The 22,607-nt window shown below is 44.7% G+C and overlaps 2 protein-coding genes across 2 annotated transcripts in view; one reads left to right on the forward strand and one right to left on the reverse strand.

Annotated features, from left to right (window-relative positions):
• Positions 1 to 3,923: 3,923 nt before the first annotated feature.
• Positions 3,924 to 16,234, reverse strand: LOC309327848 (beta-2-glycoprotein 1-like). The gene is made up of 8 exons (XM_081837423.1): positions 15,897 to 16,234; positions 9,180 to 9,335; positions 8,146 to 8,331; positions 7,826 to 7,937; positions 6,972 to 7,048; positions 6,353 to 6,532; positions 5,988 to 6,185; positions 3,924 to 5,390 (listed from the first exon to the last, which is right to left on the reverse strand). Exons 1-8 carry the CDS (start codon positions 15,964 to 15,966, stop codon positions 5,326 to 5,328), a joined length of 1,044 nt encoding a protein of 347 aa, XP_081693549.1. The 5' UTR covers positions 15,967 to 16,234; the 3' UTR covers positions 3,924 to 5,325.
• Positions 16,235 to 16,357: 123 nt separating this feature from the next.
• The window catches only part of PRKCG (protein kinase C gamma), a 50,257-nt gene continuing 44,007 nt past the window's right edge, over positions 16,358 to 22,607 (forward strand). Inside the window, exon 1 of the mRNA XM_081837386.1 lies at positions 16,358 to 17,643. Within this exon, the coding sequence (XP_081693512.1) occupies positions 17,477 to 17,643 (167 nt within the window). The 5' untranslated portion in view covers positions 16,358 to 17,476. The remainder of the gene's footprint in view (positions 17,644 to 22,607) is intronic.

Below are 22,607 nucleotides of genomic sequence, written 5' to 3' on the forward strand. Positions count from 1 at the left end.
AAGGCATCTCATTTAAAAGCAAAAATTAGGGACAAGAAAAGAGGCTTGGCTATATTTACCAGAGTCTAGATAATAGGGGCTGTCCCTGGCAGTTGGAGCATATAGCATCCTAGTTACTCACTAGGTCACTCACCCTTTTCAGGTGGCTTCCAGGAACTTGGAGGGATGTGGAGGCTGTGTTTTTGCTTTTATCTCAGTGGCAACCATTACTTATACTTGGCCTGTGGTTTGGCAGGCAAGAGAGAGAGAGAGATCATTTTGTCGTCAATAGTGACCTTCACCTCTTTTTCCTACACACATGGTCACACATTGCATACAAAAATTGTCGGATTATTTTTTTTTCTGGAATAAATGCTTGTGTACATGACCTTTGCTAGCAGCTGGCAGCTATACTTTGCATATCCAAAAACTGAAGGTTTTTATTTTATTTTAGAAAAGCGATGATTAACACAAAGGGCAATCCTGTGCTCAGCCATTTTGTTCACCTTTTGCCTCGTTTTATCTTTTGTTCACCTTTTGCCTCGTTTTATCTTTTGCAGTTTGTAAATCTTCCGTTTATATGCTTCTCTCCTCTGTTTTGTTTTTGTTTTAAACCACGTCCAGACTGTCAGTATTTTGAGAGAGCAATTCATGTGCATACCAGGGAAGTTTGGTTTGCTCAAGTGGATCAAAGTCATTCTAGCATATCAAATGCACTTTTGAAAAAGAAACCAACTTTTTGCAGCTAGGAAAGTGACAGGGAAATGTCTTGAAAAATGTGAGATGGGAATTAATGGGAAGACAAATGCAAACCCCATAAGCAAATTGGAATGACTGCTCAGTGTCATATAACCTCCCCATAACCAAATCAGAACAAATGCTCCATAAAGACTGGATATAATCTAAGTGCCCCATAAGCTTTGGGCAGCCTGTTGATTGAGCATTCATTTTTATTTGTTTGCAGGGACAGGGAGGATTAGTAGACAGTGGCTATTTAATTCATTCTGAATTCATTCTGAACAGTGGCGTAGCGTGGGGGGTGCAAGGGGTGCCAGCCGCACCGGGCGCAACATTTTTGGGGGCGCACTCGGAGCTCTCTGCCCCTACCTGGTCCTGGCTCACTCTCTCTCTCACAGTGCTGGCTGTGCGAATCTGATCCGAGCTGCCGGGTCGCCGCCCACTGTGGAGGGGGAGGGTGCCAGGCGTGCATTGCGGAGCGGAGAGAGAGCGAGGGAGGGACTATCTGGGGGAGGGAAAATGCAGCGGCCGCCCAGCGCAGAGCTGAGCGCAGGAGAGAACTACATCCGACCAGCCCAGTTTTGGAGGGAAGGTGTTAGTTGCGGCGGAGCCCTGGCGCCCCGGGAGGCTGGCCGGGCCGGTAATGGGGCTGGCCGGTGGCGCCGCTGCCATCCTGCGGACAAAAGGGCTGCCGCCCCCGGCCGAGCCCCCCCCCCCCCGCGAAACCAGGAGCAGCTCTCTGGTGCTCGAGGGCTTCGCAGGCCCTTCATCTCCCCTCCATTGGCGCCTCAGCCCCCAGCCCTGCCTGCGCGGCTCCTGCGTCTGGGGGCGCGCTCGCGCGGATGGGGTGCCGCTCCCCGCTTGCAAATGGTGCCCGTAAAGTCACATCAGAGACGCCCCCGGGACCCAGTTGCTGCCTTCTTCCCCGCCATGTGATTAAGCCTCGCACTACTTTGTGGCAGTGGTGTAGCGTGGGGGGTGCAGGGGGGGCCGGCCGCACCGGCCGCAACATCTGGGGGTTAGGGTTAGGGGGCGCAAATCCACGGGTTAGGGGGCGCAAATTACTTGCCTTGCCCCGGGTGCTGACAACCCACGCTACGCCACTGATTCTGAATTGTTTGCAAGTGAGGTTAGATGACATTGCATCAAAGCAAGTGTTATCCCTCACTTTCCGGTGCATTTTCCCATCACTTTCCTCATTGCAAAGAACTCTGACCTTTGGGGGAAGAAGGTTTGCTCTGCAAGACCTCCAAATCAACTATAATTGTGCAACCTGCAATTGCAGGGATGTGATTGCATCCTTCCCCAAAATGATGAGAGTCTGGAAGCACCAATTCACCCAAGCAAATCAGGATGAATGCTTAACAAATAGGTTGACTGGATGAGCCCTAAGTTTTCTTTGTCTGGTTTGTGAGCAATAATGAACATATTTGAAGATGGTGATTATTGAAATGTTCCTTCATATTTAGTCCCAATGGCTTTATTCTGTGGTTATGCATGATTTTCTCAGTCAAACAGTTCTGATGTCTTTTCAAGTCTGTAATAGTAACTTTGATAACCAGTGACATGGGTTTGAAACTAGAGCCACTGTAGCTCAAAGTGCACTGGGTAGGACTCACTGAAAGGCATCATACTCAATACTAAATTTCCTGGTTTTCTGTTGCTTTTGGGTTTGTATAGTCTTTAGATTTGCTGCCTCCCTTTTCTACACGTTAAGTAGTGAGGTGAAATCCAGTTCCCACCCAACATCTTGTCACCTCTTTGTTAATCTAAGGGGTTGAGTTGACCTCACTTGCAGATCTTTGTGGGAACTTTAAGGCCCTCCTCAGAGACTCACCCCACCACCCACCCCAGGCCCCATGTTCCTTATATTTCTCTCAATTTAGGCGCTGGTGTCGCACCCCAACCCCTGTCACCATTGCTAAGGCTCCAGGGGGAAATAGGCCTGTTGTCTAGCAACAAGCCAGGAAGGGGTTGGGGAGCACTTTGTGACAGAAAGGGGACTGCTAAATGTTTCCCGTCTCTATTTGTAAAGGAGCTTAAAAATGGAGGCACAAGACATATGGTTTTCCCTTCCACATTTTCATCAGGCTGAAATATGCTTGGCCCCAGTCAGTCTAAATCTCGGCCTAGCCTCTCTCCCCTTGAACTGGCAAAATGGTTGGCCAAAAAGCATAGAGTGGAGAGAAGAAGGTACATGTGAATGGTAGCCAGTAACCTCAAATTGCTGCATCCCTGTCAAGTAGTGCTCCTTTGTCTTTTAAGAGCTACATGAAATGCAGAAATTCAACAGAAGTAGACCTTCCCAGTGTCCATATTTTCCAGGGATGTCCCTCATTTAGATAAGACATCCCAGTTTCTGATTTGATCCCAGAATGTCCAACTTTTCCTTAGGGTGTCCCTATTTTTACTGGAGAAATGTTGGAAGGTAGGGAGTTATCCGGCCCCCAAGCCATCTGAAGACAATCCTGTATAGCAAAGTTTTTTTAAAAATTTTTTAATGTTTAATTATCTTTTTATATATGTTGGAAGCTGCCCAGAGTGGCTGGGGTAATGCAGGAAGATGTATGGGGGTATAAATAGTAAAATTATGGAATGGGACACCCCTGTTTTCACTGGAGAAGTGTTGGAGGGTATGCAGATGCAGCCAGAGCCCTCAGTTCAGGGGGCCCTCAAGACAGTGCTACTTGTAGGCCTTGCCCTAGTTAGAGTGGTATGGGCTACATTTGTAGTCCTGTTAGAATGGTAAAATCTGAATTTGTTGTGGATTCCCTGCATTCCGAATTGGCACAAGCTCTTCTTGGTGTCCTTCTACCTGCTGATAGCAGACTGCAAGCTATTGTAATTAGAAACTGACTTAGAGCAGACATGTCAGTGCTGGGAAAGCAAGGTATGATCAGAAATGCCTACCTGCTGTGTTGATCGCAGTGGGTCTCAGGTCATGACATTCACCTGGGTCCCATTTAATGACACCCCAGGTTATCAAAACATGGCGGACAGCCACTTTGGATGGGAGCCGAGGTTTGCTTACATTAAAGAGTTTCAGTGCCACCCACCCAAGTGATGGGGATTTCCCTAATTTCATCTGTGGAAAAACCCTGCTAGAAAGAGTGACAACTCTAAAACCATCTGCAGCAGCATGACCAGTGCACCTCAGAGGTCTGTTTTGTTTCTCTCTGTTGCATGGTGAGCACAAGTTCACACTGTTGTATAACAAGTGCCGTTTATTATGTACAAATCAATTTACACGAGTATTCAGTAGCATCAGCTGTAAACCTCATTCCAGGCTTGTTTTTCAGTTGCCTTATGTTTCCATTCTCTTCATACACAGCCCCATGTCACAAGGCCTCGGGGCCTGGGATGAATGTTGCACCTGCCCATTGTTACGATTGGCTCCAGCCTGCTTCCTGTAGCACCACCAATCTGAGGCTATGTTCAGTTTTTTTGCCTGTTGCACAGCTCAGTTCTGTGGATGAGTTGTAAGAAAGAAGGCTGCAGTTCTACATCAGCTTCCCTGGGAGTAAGCTCCGTTCAGCTCAATGGGACATACTTCTGATGAGATGTGTAGGACTGCATTGTAAGCCTCCCTCATCAAGTTAATTTATGTTTACTCCAAGTAAGAATGCATAAGATTGCAACTTTAAACTCTTTTCCTTACCCCTTTTTAATTTACTTGAATACAATCCCTTTCGTGGTGGAGGAATATTTTCTAAGCATACAGAAAGCTGGTGTAGCATAATTCGTAAGATATGAACTGCAATACAGTGGTACCTCGGGTTAAGTACTTAATTCGTTCTGGAGGTCTGTTCTTAACCTGAAACTGTTCTTAACCTGAAGACCACTTTAGCTAATGGGGCCTCCTGCTGCTGCCGCGCTGCCAGAGCACGATTTCTGTTCTCATCCTGAAGCAAAGTTCTTAACCCGAGGTACTATTTCTGGATTAGTGGAGTCTGTAACTTGAAGCGTATGTAACCTGAAGCGTATGTAACTCGAGGTACCACTGTATAAGATCAGAAGTCCTTGGTACAGATTAACTTCCTTGAGCCACATATACTCTCTGGGTAACCTTAGCCATTCACTGTTTACTCAGACTCAGCCCTCCCCTCGTATATAATGGATAATTCAAATCTCACCTTCCAGGGCTATGGGTAGAATCACTGCAAATAATTTATGTGAAGTGTACTGAATGCTTGACACACTATATAAAAACTACTGCATGAAGCTGCCTTCATGTTTAAAAAGCCCTCCAGTGGTATCATGTTGGCACTGATTTGTCAATCCAGCCATACAGCTTGATGAATGGAGAAAAACAAGGGGTACATAGGAAATTGACTTGCATGTTTTTATGACCTGAAAGGGATCTCTTGCTCATCTGGGGAGCAACAAAGATAGAAAATAAATAGAGTACAATAAAATAGCTAGCTGTTGGCCATCAGTATACTTAAATTCCCAGGCCCGATCTCTGTTTCAAATGTGGCTGGTTTCCTATTTGCTTGTGTTGATTGCCTCTTTTCCATCTGTCTTTTCTGCACTTCCAAGAGGCCTGCTGAGCCAGAACAAGAAGAGAAGGAATCATCTCATTGGGGAATGTATGGGTTGAAGGTGTGCTCAACAAGCAGGTATTTCAGATACAACTCTTTTGGGAAACAGGTGGTACTGCAGATAGGTAGGCTCTGTAAGAAGAAAGAGAAGGGAATCAGTAAAGCTGTTTGCAATGAGGGTTGGAATTTAATGAAAATGGACCCTCTTGACTATGTATGGTGTCCCCCATCCCTCAAACAGGGGGTGGTCAAATCCTCTGTGAAGCTAGCAGAATATCTAAAATAGGAATACTAAGATTTTATGCTATGCATTTCCCAATCCCATCTCAAGCTCTTTGATCAGAAACGAACGGTTCTATAATTGCGGTTAATTACTCAAGTGTACTTCGGTTCCTTTGCGTGCTGATTGCACAATTTTGGTGTTAGAGGGATGAATTTTTTTTTATATACTTGTCAGACTTCAAGTTCGTTTTAATGAGGAACTGAACTTCTCCACAATGAAATCTGGAAGTGGAGCCCCAAATCGAGGACAGTGCCTGGAATATGGCACATACCGCGCCAGTCATGAGCTCAATGTTCTGAGATATATTGCAAGAGAGACTAGCTTGTGGAGACCTGCCTCCCAAGAGCATAAAGCAATAATATTCGTAACAGTTCCAGTCTCCTGCCCCCAGTCTACCAAAACTTAACACCCAATGTTGTTTTGTGCAGGGTTGTTTTCTGTCTCACCATCGTAGCAGTCGGGCATCTTCAACACACCATCGAAACACTGGCTGTCGGCCGTAAAACTGCAGGTCTTGTTCTCACTACGGCAGAAAAATGTGACAATTTCTCCATGATGAACCAGACCATCAGGGATCTCATAGACCCAGAGCTTACGCCCTTGGTAGATCATCCGGCTTCTCTTGGCAGTGATGGGACAGCGGGCTGGTAAGGGTAAGAAACAAAGCCTGTTAAGTATGGTTGACAGACCCATTGGCTTTTCACCATCTGGAACCTCAAAGACAATGGGGATGCTGGTATGGAATATAATGGCTGGGTTGATAAAGTAATTGTGAGTATGTAAAAAGCAGTGGGGATTAGGAGGAAAGTACCTCTGCAGTAGGGTAGTTGGGACCAGTTTCCATTCTCCAGGCAAACCACTCGATTAGAGCCATCTAAGAGGAAGTCCTTGTTACACAAGTAATAGATGACAGTTCCCACGGGGTATTCAGACTGGTGCACAGCAACCAGGGTTGCTTCAGCAATATTGGGGGGTCGGGAACAGGTCACAGCTAGGGAGAGAAAAAGAAAAGTATTCTAAGTATGTGTGTGTGTGTGTGTGTGTGTGTGTGTGTGTGTGTGTGTGTGTAAATGGATGGAAAGGATGTACAGATAGAGAACTCATGGATGGGTGTTTATTTGGATTTATGAACAGAGAAATAAATATGGAGTGAAGTATAGAAGGATGACGGATGCTTTATTGGGTAGGTCAGCATATGTATGTGTGAATGGATGAATATATCAGCCTATTGGTTGGTAAAGGCAGAAGTTGCTTGGCCTTTGACTCAGAACTTATAATGTACTTCCAGGTGGAGTTTTTTTCTGGTTTATTTGAGGTATATGTGGTAAAATGTGTGGATCTGTGTTACCAAGGAATAGAACACTACTGAAGACTAATCAAGCGGCCAGAAAGAAGCTCGGTCCTCTACCCCAATAATCTTGACTACTTACGGTGGCAGGTTGGGGCTGCATGTGACCATTCCTCATTCTCTTGGCATAAAAGAGAACTGGGTCCCTCTAGGCGATATCTGTGAGGTAGGAAGAAGAAGAAATCAGAAGGAAGTATTCAGTAGCTTTCCGCTTGAGGCCAGATATGAGATAGTATTTATTAGATTTATATTTTGAGGCAGACAATGTTTTTATGCTTTTTAAAAACAGCTGACTGACTTTTTTATTGTTCTACCTCGTTTTATGAAATTGTAACATTATATATATGTTCAGACACTCTCAGTGGTGTTTTTGCATGAGAATGGTATGATAAAGGTAAAGGTAAAGGACCCCTGACAGTTAAGTCCAGTCGTGAATGACTCTGGGGTTGTGGTGCTCATCTCGCTTTACTGGCTGAGGGAGCCGACGTTTGTCCACAGACAGTTTTTCTGGGTCATGTGGCCAGCATGACTAAGCTGCTTCTGGCGAAACCAAAGCAGCGCATGAAAATGCTGTTTACCTTCCCCCTGGAGCAGTGCCTATTTATCTACTTGCACTTAGACGTGCTTTCGAACTGCTAGGTTGGCAGGAGCTGGGACCAAGCAATGGGAGCTCACCCCGTTGCAGGGATTCAAACCGCTGAACTTCCAATCGGCAAGCCCTAGGCTCAGTGGTTTAGACCACAGCGCCACAAATAAAATAAAATGGGATGTGTATGCTGATCAGCGGGTTGGAGTAAGTGATGGAGTTGAGGATAGTTTTATTTACATCATTTCTAACACGCTCTTTAGCCCAGAAAGACTCTTTGAGCCACTTAGAACAAATCAGTTCTAAGACAGTCCCTGCCCTCAGGCTCACAACCTGAACAACTGACTTACCCATAGTCACACCAGTAGTGCACTTCCCTTCCTGTGTTGTAAGGGCCCCCTTCATGGGATCCATTTTCGATCTCTGGTGGAGATTTGCAGTGGGATGGTGGGTTACGAGCATCTGATAAAGAAGAGGAAGGGGAAGAAAGAAAATGCTTGATAAGTCTGTATCCTTGGTGCATTAGACCAATTGTTGGGTTTTGTTTGTCATCTGGTGGAGGCACTGTAGTGGTGGAGGGTTATCAGTGGCTGTTCTAGATTGAATAAGAGGTGCTTGAGAGCCTGGTCCCTCCTGGTATTGATGACAATGGTAGGAAATGGTTGATTACCTTCACAGGGTAAAGTGAAGCTCCACTTCGCGTCTCCTTGGCAGCGACTTACTGCCACTTCCTGCCCATCAGCCATTATAAATCCAGGCTTGCATGTCACCTCCATTAAGTCCCCAAACAGAGTGGATTCCTGGACCAGTTGTGTCTCAGCATTGTCAATTGTCACCGGCCATGCACACCTCAAGCCTTGGAAGAATACAGAAAGAAAGATGGTGGCTGATGAGAACCCTGAATTTTGTGGGAAAGAGTTGAGCCTGGATTCTCAGGGTCTAGTGAGCCATGTTGGAAGAAGAACTCCTGGGTTCTTGTGAGGAAACGGAAGGTCTAATGGACAGAAAGAGATGAAAACCAGGAGTTCTGATCTTTTGGGAACTGGCAATCAGGAATATTGAATTTTCTTAAATGGGGCAAAGGAGGGGTTAAGGAATCTGGAGACCAGGACTCCTCTGGAAAAGGAATAAATGGAAGGCTAGATGCTAGAGCAGGGCTGGGAATACTAGAAAACAGTTCTTCCCACCTAATGGGATGGTGAGTGTGGGCTAGGTGGTGTTTTGGAGTTATGGGAGCCGGAAGAGGAATGAAACCTGTTTCATAAGGAAAAATGAGAGGCTATGACCTAGCATCTTGGGATCATTGCAAGTGGAATGTGATTGGAGATGTGCAGGGAGGAGAGAAGGATCTGGGAATGATTATTTATTAAATTTATTGATTTTTTTTAAAAAAAACCAAAGTAACTCAAAGCAACTTTCAATATATAAATAAACACATACATATCTTGAAACTGACATAAATCTTAGGTTCTTAGGTTCTTCTGGAATGGGGGATGAAACCAGATGGCTGAAGTTTGGAGTTTGGGAATCAGAAGTCTCAAGTTCTCTAAACTGGTTTAAAGGATTTTTTTCTGGTAACGGAGCACTTCTGAAATCTCTATAAAGTGGCTAGGGCAGAGTTAGGTAGGAAGGACTGGGAAGCATGTAAATGCCTGGATTTTCTGTGAATTTTCCTGTGTATGGACTAGGTAGTCAAGTTTCTACCTGTAGAAATGCAGCTCATTCCACATTCCCCGTCACATTCACACTTCCTGCTTTTAGAGCATCTGCGGCGCTCACAGTTCTTCTGGCACGTCTGCCCTGTCAGCATTGTAAAATTCTTCTTCCGCAGTGGACATTTGGGGTCAGTCAGATTCCTGACTGCAAATAGAAGAAAAGATAAGTGGTTACACAGATACGAGGGAATGAGACCGGGGAAAGAGGCAAGTGATATACAATCGTATTTAAGAGCTACGTCTGTGTGTCTGTAATGGGGGAGTCGAAGGTGAAAATACCTTCCTTCCCTTCCCTAACACATAGCTGTCAACGTTTCCCTTTTTTTTAGGGGAAATTCCCTTATTCCGAATAGGATTCCTCACAAGAAAAGGGGAAAGTTGACAGCTATGCCCTAACAATAAGCTCCAAGATGCTTTGTTGCCTCAAACAAAAAATTCAAATAGTGTCTCCTCCTCTTGAGGCGATAGAAAATATCACAGTAAACTAAATAATTGGCAGTTGGCCATCCTTTAACGTTGTTTTGAAATCTCCCATCTGAGTGGGCTGTCTCATGGTAGGCCTGGTCCTGCTTTTCCCTGTGGTGAATGAGATAATTTCGGCATCGTGGCTCATTTCCTCCTAGCGAGCTTCTCAAATGTCCCTCAGCTGAACCTAATTTTTAAGCTGTGCCTCATTACTCTCGCAATGTCTCTGACTCCTGCCGTGTGCTTGTTTGTTTAGGTTTGTGTACAAGCAGGATGTCAGACTGAACCTAAATCTGAACTCAAAAAACCACACAGAACCTTCACCCCCCCAACCAAATTGTAACAGAATAAGAATTATTATCTGTTGAATCTGTTGACGGCTATCAACAACAATTGGGTTACCTGTTAGAATATGAACCTAGCTTTTTTTAAAAAAAACAACAACACGCCAAATCTTTTGTTTTTATTATTTTTAAAAATTCAAAACCATTTAAAAACTGCTTATTATTAAACCAATATTTAAGTGATGTACAACAGAACATAACACCCCCCCCCCAAAAAACCCCAGCATGTTGTGCTAACCCCACTGGCTCCAATCAGAATGAATCACGATGAGCACATAAAAACAAAATAATATCTGGAGATTTTGGGAAAGATATTTGGGGGCTGCTCAGTGAAGAGAAAGGCTGACAGCAGGGAATATCCACTGAGGTGGGAGAGAAGTGAGAGACACAGGCTCCCTGATGCCTTTAGGAAGCCTGAGAGCAAGGGCCCTCTCCCTCCTGTGGTTGCCACCAACTGGTATTCAGAAGCGTACTGCCTCTGACTGGGGAGGCAGAGTGTGGACTTTGTGGCTTGTAGCCACTGAAAGCCTCTACCTCAGCGGACTTGTCTAATCCTCTTTAAAAAGCATCCAAGATGGCGGCTATCACTGCCTCGTGTGGCGGCAAATTCTGTAGTTTTACTGTGTATGTACTGTGTGAGGAAGTACGTTCTTTTGTCTGTCCTGAATCCTCCAAAATTCAGTTTCATTGGATGTCCATGAGCTCTGGCAGAAGGATTCCCCCCCTTCTCTATCCATGTTCTCCATGCCATGTGTAATTTCATAAACGTCTAGCCTTTTACTCGCCTCTTCTCTAAACCGAAAAGCCCCAAATGCTGCAACATTCCCGCACTGGGGAGTACAGTGGTACCTCGGGTTACATACGCTTCAGGTTACATATGCTTCAGGTTACAGACTCCGCTAACCCAGAAATATTACCTCGGGTTAAGAACTTTGCTTCAGGATGAGAACAGAAATCGTGCTCTGGTGGCACGGCGGCAGCAGGAGGCCCCATTAGCTAAAGTGGTGCTTCAGGTTAAGAACAGTTTCAGGTTAAGAACGGACCTCCGGAACGAATTAAGTACTTAACCCGAGGTACCACTGTAGTTGTTCCATCCCTTGATTATTTTGGTTGCGCTTTCCTTAACCTCTTCCAACTCAACAATATCCTTTTTGAGGTAAGGCAACCAGAACTGTACACAGCATTCCAAATAGGATTTACCCATGGATTTGTGTAACCACTTTATAATATTGGCACTTTCAGTTCCTTTCCTAATGATTCTTAGCAGCAGCAGCAGCAGCAGCAGAGGCTGGCAGCCGGTGCCACCCCTTGGAAGGCAGACACATGGGGGCTGGCTGAAGGCAACTTGACCTTGGTGGGGCAGTGCCCCATTCACTCTAATGGGCTGTAGTTCCACCGGCTGTAGTTTCCCAGTCCAAGGTAGACGACATGTTCCAGTCAGGGTTGTACTCCCTCTAAAACTCTTATTATCACGTCATTCACTTTCCGAAGCAAGTTGGGTCCATCAGTTACCCTGGTTCTCTTACAGATGACAGAATCACTGGTGGCCTGAACAAAAGTCCCAGAGTTGTGTTCCCTGTCTGCTAGGCTACCGTATTTTTTTAAAAATAGCCATGAGTCTTGACTGTGTACTTGCAGTCTCAAATGTGGGGCTGAAATTCCACATATGCGAATGTCGAAAGGCTACTTTGTCACTGGTCCTGATTACGGGAAGGGTTACAAATGGACCAGAAAGAAACTTCTTTGGCATGCTGTTCCCATAGTTTTAAGAGCCTTTTTGCAAGTGCCAGTGAAATCAGCCAGTGGAACTTTCCACAATATGGAGATAATAAACATTATCACCTGCTAATTCCTGCAAAACTAATTGTGAGCATGACAGCAGTTGGTAGGGTGTTAATGGGAAGTAACACTCATTTGAAGAGATCTTGAGACTTTGGCTTAAATATATTCTGTATGGAAGGGCATGAGGGTTAAAAAGAGGGATATTTAGAGCTTTGTATCTTAAGCAAAATGAACATTTCCTTCCTTTCCAAACTTGAATGAGAAAAGTTGTGATGCTGGCAATGGCCACCAGGTGGAGAAATATATACTTGGCTTGAAAAGCTGCCTTATACAAGAAATGCTGTCTACCTGTTTATGTCCATACATGTTGTTGTTGTTTTTTTTAAAAAATATTTATTTTAATGTTTAGACTGCAACACTCGAAGGTGCCATGTGAGTAGCAATACATCCAAAGGTAACACGCCTAATTATAGCTGACCCAGAAAGGAAAAAACCTCCAAAATCCATAGCTGGGTTTTGGAAAAAACACCCACCCCAAAGATCCACTTTTATTAGGGCCAACCAAATTAAAAAATAATGGCAAGCTTTTACATTCTCCAGAGCTCTGCAACAGGCAAAGTGTTTCACAAAACAGGAAGCAAAGGGACAATGGGAAAGTACAAGGAAAAGTACAAGAATTAGATTGCATGTTGTAGCTCTAACATCAGCTTGTAAACTCAGTTCCCAAATTATATTGCACCGAGGTACAAATTTTAATGGTCCTGTAAGCTAACAAAATTAAAATAAAATGCACAGAATATTGAATAATAAATATATAAAAAGATACTATTATTAAACAGCTTACATTTAATAACATGACTTATGCAGTCCGTCATGAGGATGGTTTATTTGTGCAGGTAACCTAGCTATGTAGCAGTCAGTGTGCTTACCCTGATGATCTGCAAAGTGAGCCTCAGTTGCCTTGCTTGCTTTGTATAAGCTAAATTGCAATAGTGCTACATCCATTCTGCAGTCACGTTACTTCACATAGCCCTCTAAATTCAAGAACTAACTTGTGGGGGAGGGACAGGAAACCTATTTTCTGGGATTGGTAGGAGATATATATATATATATATATATATATATATATGCTTTCGTAGATTTTCACGGGTACAGGAATGCAGGTTTTGGTGTCCTCGGGTGTCTTCCCGTGTAAAAGTTGGGGTGTCTAGGCGACGTTTCGACGAGGTCTCACTCGTCATCTTCAGGCTGGTGCTTTCGGCTTCTTGTTACTGGAACAGAGCAGGATCTCAGTGTTTGAGTTCCTATAAATACTGTAGAGGGGGTGTGGTGTATAGCCTCCAATGTTCTGGGCAGAGAGGAAGTTCCCAGGCTAGTGTGCCTTTTCTTCTTTTGTTCCTTAATTACTTGAGAGATATCTTGAGTGATTTCTTGAGTGATATCCTGAGTACCACTTAGGTGGGTCATTAGGTGTGGATTAGTTGTTAAAGTCTTTGTGTCTTGACCTCTTGAACTTTGTGAAGAGTTTTCCTGAGAAGATGGCTGTACTGTACTTAGTTGTGCTCTGGCTTGGCTTCGTGTATAGGGGCGAGCTGTGGTTTTGTGGCTTGTGTCAGCCAGATCTGTGTAGCCAGATCTGTATATGCATGCTTTTAATTGCAGGGGAAATGTGATATCCTTGAAATAGAAGTGTGAGCTTAAAGAAAGATGTCTGGATCTTTCTCAAACCCATTAATCCTCAGCAACACATTAGTAACAACTGTGTGCATTAAAAAATTTTTTTTTGACAATTTGCACCATGAGTAGATGGATAGATACATTGATTTAATAATAGACAGAGATAAAATTAGGCATAAAAGCTTGATACTTCCCATTTTAGAAATTGTACACTGGATGGAGAGAGAGAGAGAGAGAGAATATGTGTGGGAATAGAGAGAAGAAAAGTGAATGGAAGTTAGGAAAACAGCAGAAAGAAAGAAGCCCTACCTGGCAATCCTACACAGTAGGCAGAGAATAAGGTATCTGGTTAGCCACTGTGAGGACAGGATGCTGGACTAAATGGGCCACTGGCCTGATCCAGCAAGCTCTTTTTAAGTTCTTATGAGTAAGGGGCTCAGACTTCAGTGAGCTAACTAGATTCCTATTGTAGCTCAGCCCAATTCCAGTCTCTCTCTTTGTATGCTTGGCTTTTGCTTCAGTTTTCTTTCTATAAAAAGTGTTGAAAGTGACTGCGAGGGAAGGGATTCTGGTTATACATCCTCAGTTTTAAGACTGCAGAGCCTAGAAATCTAAATATATGCAAGTGTCTTTATGAGGGTAGAGCGTGTTAGGTAAATGGAAAACTATTTGGACACAGGACAGGTCTGAGAAGGTTAAGAGTCCTGGCGTCTTAAAGTATGTGTCAAAAGCCAACAGATAGTTCAGGATATATAAATTCCACAACTCTGTGGCTCTACAGTTCCTTCTCACAAAGTGGTGCTTTATACTTCGGGCTGCTTGTATTCTGTGATCCTCTCCAAACACAGAATGAGATCAGAAAAATCTGGCACCCTGAGCCTTTAGTGAAAAACGCTTTAGGGAAAAGTACAAAGGGGTGAGAGAAAATGAACAGATAATAAAGTGTTCATGGGAAGCTGTCTTATACCAAGTCAGACCATGGTTCATCTAGTTCAACACTGTCTGCACTAACTGGTAGCAAGTCTCCAGGATTTCAGACTGCTTTCTCTTCTAGCATAGATTGAACCTGGGACCGTCTTCCTGCAAAGCAGCTGCTCTACCACTGAGCTTATGGCCCTTCCAACCTACTCGTCTTTGGGGGCAGGGGAGAGTATATTATTTTCTCCTGTGTCCTGTTTGAGGCACACAGCTGGTACAGCTGGGGGTTTTCTGCTCCAAGTGGCTGAGCACTACAGTCAGATCCCCAGAATACTCCAGGACCCCCTGCAACATTGCAGCTGATGCCAGGATATATCATTTCGCTGATGGGCCTAACAAAAATTGTTGCTTTAACTATGTTTGGCTTGCTTGTGCCCAGCAGCCTGGATTTATATAAGATTGGAGCTCAAGTTGCAAATGGGCAGAACGCAAATACAGTGGTACCTCGGGTTACATATGCTCCAGGTTACAGAAACTTTAGGTTACAGACTCTGCTAACCCAGAAATAGTACCTCAGGTTAAGAACTTTGCTTCAGGATGAGAACAGAAATTGTGCTCCGGTGGCACAGTGGCAGCGGGAGGCCCCATTAGCTAAAGTGGTACCTCAGGTTAAGAACAGTTTCAGCTTAAGAACGGATCTCCAGAACAAATTAAGTTCTTAACCTGAGATACCACTGTACAATCTTTCCACAGTGTGTAGAGATGGAGCACAGCTCTAGGGCCGGTCCAAGACATTTTTCTCCCTGAGGTAGAATAGCAAATGCTGCCTTCCCTTGTCCCTCCCTCAGCAAGTCAAGAGCTTTGAGTTTTGTCAGTGGCTGGAAGGTGGAGCGGAACTGGCCCAAGACATTTTGCTGCCTCAGAAGGAGCGGCAGATGGCACATAACACACCTGCCCTGCCAAAGTGAAGGCACATAGTAGTACCCAAGGCTTGCTTTGGCACATGAGGCAGAAAATCTCTCTCACACGCCTCTCCCAGGAAATGAAAAAGAAATCACAATAATCTAAATCACTGTTGTTATTTTAAATCACCATTATTTATTAATTTATACAATCCTTAATGAAAGATAAAAGTCTCCCAAGCAGCTTGCCAAATATAAAAACTAATCACACAATTCTGTTGCCCTTTCATGATACCCCAAATCATGACTGCCTCACACTTCCTAATGGTAGAGCCGGCCCAGCATTGCTCACTGCTTAACGTGCTGGACGTCCCAGGTTAAACCCCTGTCATCTCCAGTTAAAAGGATCAGCTAGGAGCTGATGGGAAAGACCTCTTTCTGCAGAGCTCCTGCCTGTCAGACAACAGAGGACTAGATGGATAAATAGCCTGACCTAGTATATGGCACCTACCGACGTTCCTAATATAGCAGCTTGTAAGGAATATGAGGAAGGGGAGGTGAAAAGTCAGGTAGAGGGACTGAAAGCAGAAAAGGGGTGAAGTGACTGTGGGGACTCACCTCCCACTTGTCCAGAGCCTTGTGAGAACCAGAGAACCGCCAGCAGTGCCAGGAAAAGGAGCGAGGACATGATGCGAGGAGGATGCAACCCGCGTCTCTTGATTACACCTAAGTTTTGGGGAGACAGGTTCTTTCCTGCGTTCTCTGGGAGAGAGGCAACGGTTAGCTGGTCTGAGGAAAGTTTTTGGGAGTGGGTATTAGCGCCTCCTAGATAATGCAGTTTGAGACAAGGGGGCAGAGACACAAGATTCCTGGGTGCTCTGAGAAAGGAACCAAAATTAATGGGTGCCAGGGTGGCAGCCGAAGCTCCTGGATTTTGTCTTGCAGGCTGATGGGACGGCCTTATAAGTAACTGGGATTTGAGCACCCCTCTGAAATATATGTCCATTTCTCCCACTGTGTGTCCAAAGTTATTCATTAACAAGGCCTGGATGGGACCCTGCCAAAGGGCAACCTGCCTTCCACATTTGTCACAGGGAACTCTGAACTCCAAAGCAAGACAACAGACAGCTGGGGGGGGGGTCAGCATACAGAGAGGAACCCAGGAGTCCTAAACCTCCACAAATCCCACACCTGCCTAAGCCCTACTCTTCTCCAAAAAGGATCACCCTAACTCTCTCCACTCTGGATTTCTCTGCTCCCCCAGAGAATCCAGAAAAGCTGGCTCCCTGTTGTGAGTCTTCTTTAATAGCACCGCTTTATTCTTCCACAATCCCATTTAGGAGGCGATCCTTTTAGTATCTCAGCTTCTCACCTCTGCTGCTTTCACCAATTTCTTTAGATTTTCCTTACTCTTGCTTAGAAATTCTGGTTTCTTCAGGGAGTGAGAAAGAAATCCGATGGGTGTGTGCATGTGCCTGGTGTGTGGGCGAGAGAGGGGTGGATACCAAGGCACCTGGTGGGTTTTCTTAGTGGGCAGCACAATGTAGAAAAAGGGTTAGAGGGGAGAGATCCCTGGCTGCTTCTGTGGGGGGAGAGAAAAGCCTTCCCAGCGATTCCTCTTTAAACTCTGACTCCTCCCCCTCCTCCCCCCTTGCTCAGCCTCAGCCTCCCCCGTCCAAATCTCCCATTCCTGGGCGAGAAACAGACACAGCCCAAATCCACAACCTGTTTGTTTCTCTCTCTCTCCATCTCTCTCTGTCTCTCGTTCTGTGGAGCTGTTGCTGGGAGCTTTCACCTCTGCCTCTTCTTTTTTTTCCATCAGCAGTTTTGCCATTCTCCCTATCACTATCTTCTTCTCTTTCTGTTCTCTCTTTCTCTTTTTTACTCCATTCACCTCTTCGTTGCCCATCCCTCCTTCATCTCCCATCCCTCCCCATTCCTTTTTCTCCCCATCCATCCTTCTACATCCCTCCAGTCCTTTTCCGTCCTCCATCAGTTCTCCACTTTCCATCTCTTCTCTCATTCATTGCACGATCCACCGGTCCCTCTTCCTCATCCACCTATCTGCTCCCTCCAGCTCCCATATCTTTCTTGCCTGCTTTTAATCGCCTCTTCCCTCTGGTTCTTTCCTACCCCTCCGCCCCTCCCTCTTGAAGACCCTAGCAGTTAAGGTGCTGGGGCTTCCCCCAGGTGGCACCATGGCGCTGCTGAGCTCCCCAACAGAGACTGAATGCTTGACTAAGCCGCTTTTCTGCCGCAAGGGGGCGCTACGCCAGAAGGTCATCCACGAGGTGAAGAGCCACAAGTTCACCGCTCGCTTCTTCAAGCAACCCACCTTCTGCAGCCATTGCACAGACTTTATCTGGTGAGAGAACCTGACCCTGTGATGTGACCCTATTTGCACTGACCCCCTGTAACCCTTTGCCTTTGATCTTGCCACCCCTTTTACTGCTGCTTGTGCAATCCTGCGCCCCACGTTCCATAACCCTGTGGTCCTATCACTCTTCTCCATAAAGGGCTACCTTATTCAGGGCTTCCTGTGTTCTGTAGTTCTGTCTAGATGCTGAAACAGTAGCAAGCACAGAATTCAGCACCCTGATAACCTGATTGTTCTGTTTTTATTTTCTTTCTAGTCCTCATTGTGGTTGTGCAGATTAGTCTTGGGCCATGCTTGGTGAAATCTCTAAAACTCAGAGGTTACTAAGTAGGAATTCTAGTGGTTAAGGGGGTAAGGCTGCAGTGTCCTGTGTAAGTCCTTGTTCATCTCTGTAACAAAAAAGTGATGCTAATTTATGTAAAATTTGGATAGGTCATATAATTTCTTGCTGGAGAATTTGGGCAGTCTTGGTCCTGAAGTTGAGCTGACCAATGGTCTTGTCCTCCCCTACCATTACTGGCTTTTATTTCAAGTTTTTTTTAACTAAGGTATCTACTTTTACTCTGCCTCCCAAGATGATGCCAAGGTTCAAACGGAGGAATTTATACAAGCAAAGTGATATTCTCTCTCTCTCTCTCTCTCTCTCTCTCTCTCTCTCTCTCTCTCTCGTCTTCCTTCTTGCAGATGTTCCTTGTCCTATAATCCCATTACTTCTCTATATGTCTCTGAAGCCCCATAGATCTACATGGTCTGATCACCTTTTACCACCCTAGTTTTGTTTCTGTAGATTTTCCTCAATCTATAAATCCATACTTCCATCCATGCAGCCTCTTATTTATATTTATATTTATTGTATTTGCATGTAATACCAAGCCTTTGGCACAATTGATCTAGTTAGTTCTTTCCAATATATCTCTACATCTTGCCATATCCTCTGTCCCTTCATCTCCCCCATAACCCATGGCCCTATATAATTCAGTTTGACCCTGCAGAGCCTTTAGTTTCAGCCAAGAGCCCCCATGACTACCTGTGTCTCTTCTGTGCTTCTCTCTTTTGCCCACATTTCTGCTTCCGGGAAATCTAATTCTGCAATCAGAATGTGTTGGGCGAATTGAGTGTATCAAAATATATTATGCAAATTAAGTGTATTTGCGTAATGTGTCTAGTTTTGCATAATTCATCTTACTTTCTGTGATTCAGCTGTGGAAATAAGTAGGATTTATTTGTGGCAAAGATGATGTTGATGGAGGTGAATAGAAGTGAGGGAAGGGCAAGGAGATGTTTCAACACATAATAACCAGGACTAGAAACTTGGATAAATATTTTTAAAGGATGTGATCCTTAGGATGTCAAAACCCACACTAGAAATAACTGTTTAAATAGTCATCATTTCCAGGATCCATAATCCTGACCCATATTTTGGAAGTTTGGAAATAGGTTCTGAGTTTAAACAATAATGCATGACCCATGCATTGCCTAGGAACACTCAGGTATTCCGAAGAGATATTGCTGGTCAGAGATATCCCTGGCCTTTGGTTTCAATGTGTTTTGTTACTAGTTGTCCTCATTTTGGGATTGTTTTCCTACAGCCTGTAGTTCTGACAGGTGCAGAATTGTGGTAAGGTTGCTGTGTTTGTAAATTCTCAAATGGTGGACTATCTCTCCATTAAACCCATTTAGTGAGGAAGAGCATTTAAGTTTTATATAGTAGGATATCAGGGGACTTGCTAAAATCACAGTACTCTCATGGGCTTCTTGTCATCTTGAAGAGATACATATGTTATTAAGTATGGGATATAGGTCCCTGCTGCCTAATACAGTCCTTTATATACCAAATGGCAATTTCAGCTTTCAGAGTGGGTGTAGCAAGAAAAAACTACAATGTGATGCTCTATATTTCTAAATATCAATGTGCCACAATTATGTATGATTCCCTCTCCGCAGCCTTTCTTATTTGGGGTTCCTCTTTGCTGCCTCCCGAAGTGCCTTTTCTCAAACACACACACACACACACACACACACACACACACACACACACACTTCTCTCAGACATATTCCTGAAGGCTGCAGAAGTGATGGAAATTTGTTCTGACACATGGTTCTGTGGTCACACACACACAACGCACACACACACCAAACAGCACATAATACATTTTTTTCCTGCTTATTATGGGCAGGGAACATGAAGGATCCGTAAAAATATAACCAACAGGTGGGAGGCAAAGCAACGGTTGTAAGGCTCAGGTAACAACTGTTTTTCAAGTACGCAGAAAGGTTGGATTGCTATGAATAGACAAGGAGAGCAAGCCATATTCCTCTGCAGCTGAATGGAGAAAAACAGGGGGATGGAAAGAAAGTGTTTTGTGTTAAACATGTCATGCTGATGATATATTTCTCATGGTTAAGCTGCCCCCTTTATCACTCTGCGCTCAGATCCCAATACAGATCCCCTCTCCAAGACTATTGCTCCTTCAGCAGCTTCACCACCCTCAAGCTGAAGCCACACCACCCATTTAAAGGACTTTTATAGCGCTTTTAACAGTTATGGCTTCCCGCCCCAACCAAAAGAGAGAGGGTGCTGGGAACTGCAGCCTGCATCCTTAAAAAACCTACAGCTTCTAGGCTTCTCTGGGACTGTTAAAGCTATACGAGTGCTTTAAATGGATGCTGTGGATATGACCTCAGCCATCTAAATGTCTCCTGTTCCCACAAATGACTCCAGCCTTTCTCCCACGCTGCAGTCAGTAGGGGACATGCCTCGATGGCAGAGGACATGCTCTGCGAGGAATGGATCTCAGGCTCAGTCCCTGGCATCCCCAGGTAGGCCTGGCAAAGACCACCTGAAACCCTGCCAGTCAGACAATAAGACCAGTTTCCCAAACTTGGGACTGCAGCTGTTTTTGAACTACAGTTCCCATCATCCCTGATCACAGCTCTTGTTAGCTAGGGATGATGGGAGTTGTAGTCCAAAAAAACAGCTACAAACCCAAGTTTGGGAAACCCTGCTATAGGCAGTGCTGTATTTAGGCCTTGCAGAATCCCTGTCTGCTGCTGCTTCTCTCACTTCCTTCAAATTCCATCTCAACCCTTCCCCTCGACCTTTTCTGTAACTCCTTAGTCCAGGGATGCAGAAGCTGTGGCCCTCCAGATGTTGTTGAACTACAACTACCACAGAATAGTACCAAAAGGCACACAGCCTATAGCAACGATATATTAATAATGATAAGTTTATATTGAGGTAGACAAAATACCAACACAATTGCAGCATATACATTTCAGCACAGCTTACAAAGAACCATATGGCTCAACAACAATTATTATTGTGTTGAAGAAGGCTCTGTAGTGCAGCTGCCTATAACTTTGCACCCTAGCAATGGTGTTATCCTTTTGGAATCAAGCAACTTCCTTGGAGATATAAACATTCTGGTTGTGAAAACTGCGGCTGGGGCCTTGAAATGCTTTTTGCGGGTTTGTCATCTGAGGAAGGCCTTCGAAGCAGGACCTTATCCAGAAGCCTGTCTGTTGTCAACTGCTTAGAGCATTCTTCGATGCAATAATAATTATCGTTGCGCCATATGTTTCTTTGCAAGCCTTGCTGAAATGTACACATTGCAACAATATTTTTCCTACCTCATTGTAAGCTTCTTATTGCAGTTACAGTTGTATGCCTTTCCACACTTCTCTGTGGTGGTTTCATCTAGGACGGTGTCCTTGTATGTGATGTTGAACTACAACTCCCATCAGCCCTAGTCATTGTCCTTGCTGGCCAGGGCTAATGGGAGCTGGAGTCCAGCAACATCAGGAGGACAACAGCTTCCACACCCCTGCCTTAGTCCCTGACCCCTACTGAAACTGAAGCCTTAGTACAAGCACGTGAAGTTCTTAGCCTCCATCTCTCCCCCTCTCTTTTGCCTCCCTGAGGTCATTTGTTAAGAGCCGTGGATTTTATTGATTTTTAGAAACAACAAGCAAAAGAAGAAGCATAACAGGTGCCTCATGTCAAATTTTAGATGGTAAGCTCCTTGCAGTAGGAACCTGTCTTCTTGTTCTTTGTAAAGGTAAAGGGACCCCTGACAATTAGGTCCAGTCGTGACCGACTCTGGGGTTGTGGTGCTCATCTCGCTTTATTGGCCAAGGGAGCGGGCATGACTAAGCCGCTTCTGGTGAACCAGAGCAGCGCACGGAAACGCCGTTTACCTTCCCGCCAAAGTGGTACCTATTTATCTACTTGCACTTTGACGTGCTTTCGAACTGCTAGGTTGGCAGGAGCAGGGACTGAGCTCACCCCCGTTGTGGGGATTCGAACCGCCAACCTTCTGATTGGCAAGTCCTAGGCTCTGTGGTTTAACCCACAGCGCTACCCGCGTCCCTCTTGTTCTTTGTAGGCTGCTACAAAACTTTGATAGCTCTATATGAACAGAAACAAACAAATTCAGATAAAAGAGCAAAGGTCCATAAGAAAGACAAAAAAACCCCTCTGATATCCACCGTAGGGTATTAACTTTGTTAGGCCTAACCAAACTGTCACAGAGTTGTTGCAAGCTTTTGAGTTCTCTAGAACTGTTTATTGGGCAAGATGTTGCAGGAAATCAATGGGCGTGGAGGGAACAGGGCAGAAGGACAAAAGAAGAAATCAGGGTCCCACCAGACTGTCACTATTTTGCAGGAGTGATTAAGCAGCATACTGGCAAAATTAGGATTGCACAACTAAAAGTGGATCAGAGAGCTCTTCTGCAACAAACCCACTTCAAAACAATTCAGACTTTTTGTAGTAAGGAAAGTGATGGGAAGGTGAAATGGGGTGGAATGGTGGGCCAGACTATATTTCTTTTGGGTGGGGGAATGAACGAATTTCTATGTCCCACAAATAATCCAGAGATGCATTTTAAATAAAAGGACACATTCTACTCATGTAAAAACATGCTGATTCCCGGACTGTCTGCGGGCCGGAT

Source organism: Podarcis erhardii, assembly GCF_964252035.2.
Source record: "Podarcis erhardii genome assembly, chromosome: 13".
Classification (NCBI taxonomy): domain Eukaryota; kingdom Metazoa; phylum Chordata; class Lepidosauria; order Squamata; family Lacertidae; genus Podarcis; species Podarcis erhardii.

Coding starts and splice junctions, on each gene's coding strand:
- LOC309327848 (XM_081837423.1), bottom strand. CDS start 15,966: ATGTCCTCGCTCCTTTTCCTGGCACTGCTGGCGGTTCTCTGGTTCTCA. Junction 7,938..8,145: donor CTTCACTTTACCCTGTGAAG/GTAATCAACCAT, acceptor CTTCTTTATCAG/ATGCTCGTAACCCACCATCC. Junction 7,049..7,825: donor CACTACTGGTGTGACTATGG/GTAAGTCAGTTG, acceptor CCTACCTCACAG/ATATCGCCTAGAGGGACCCA.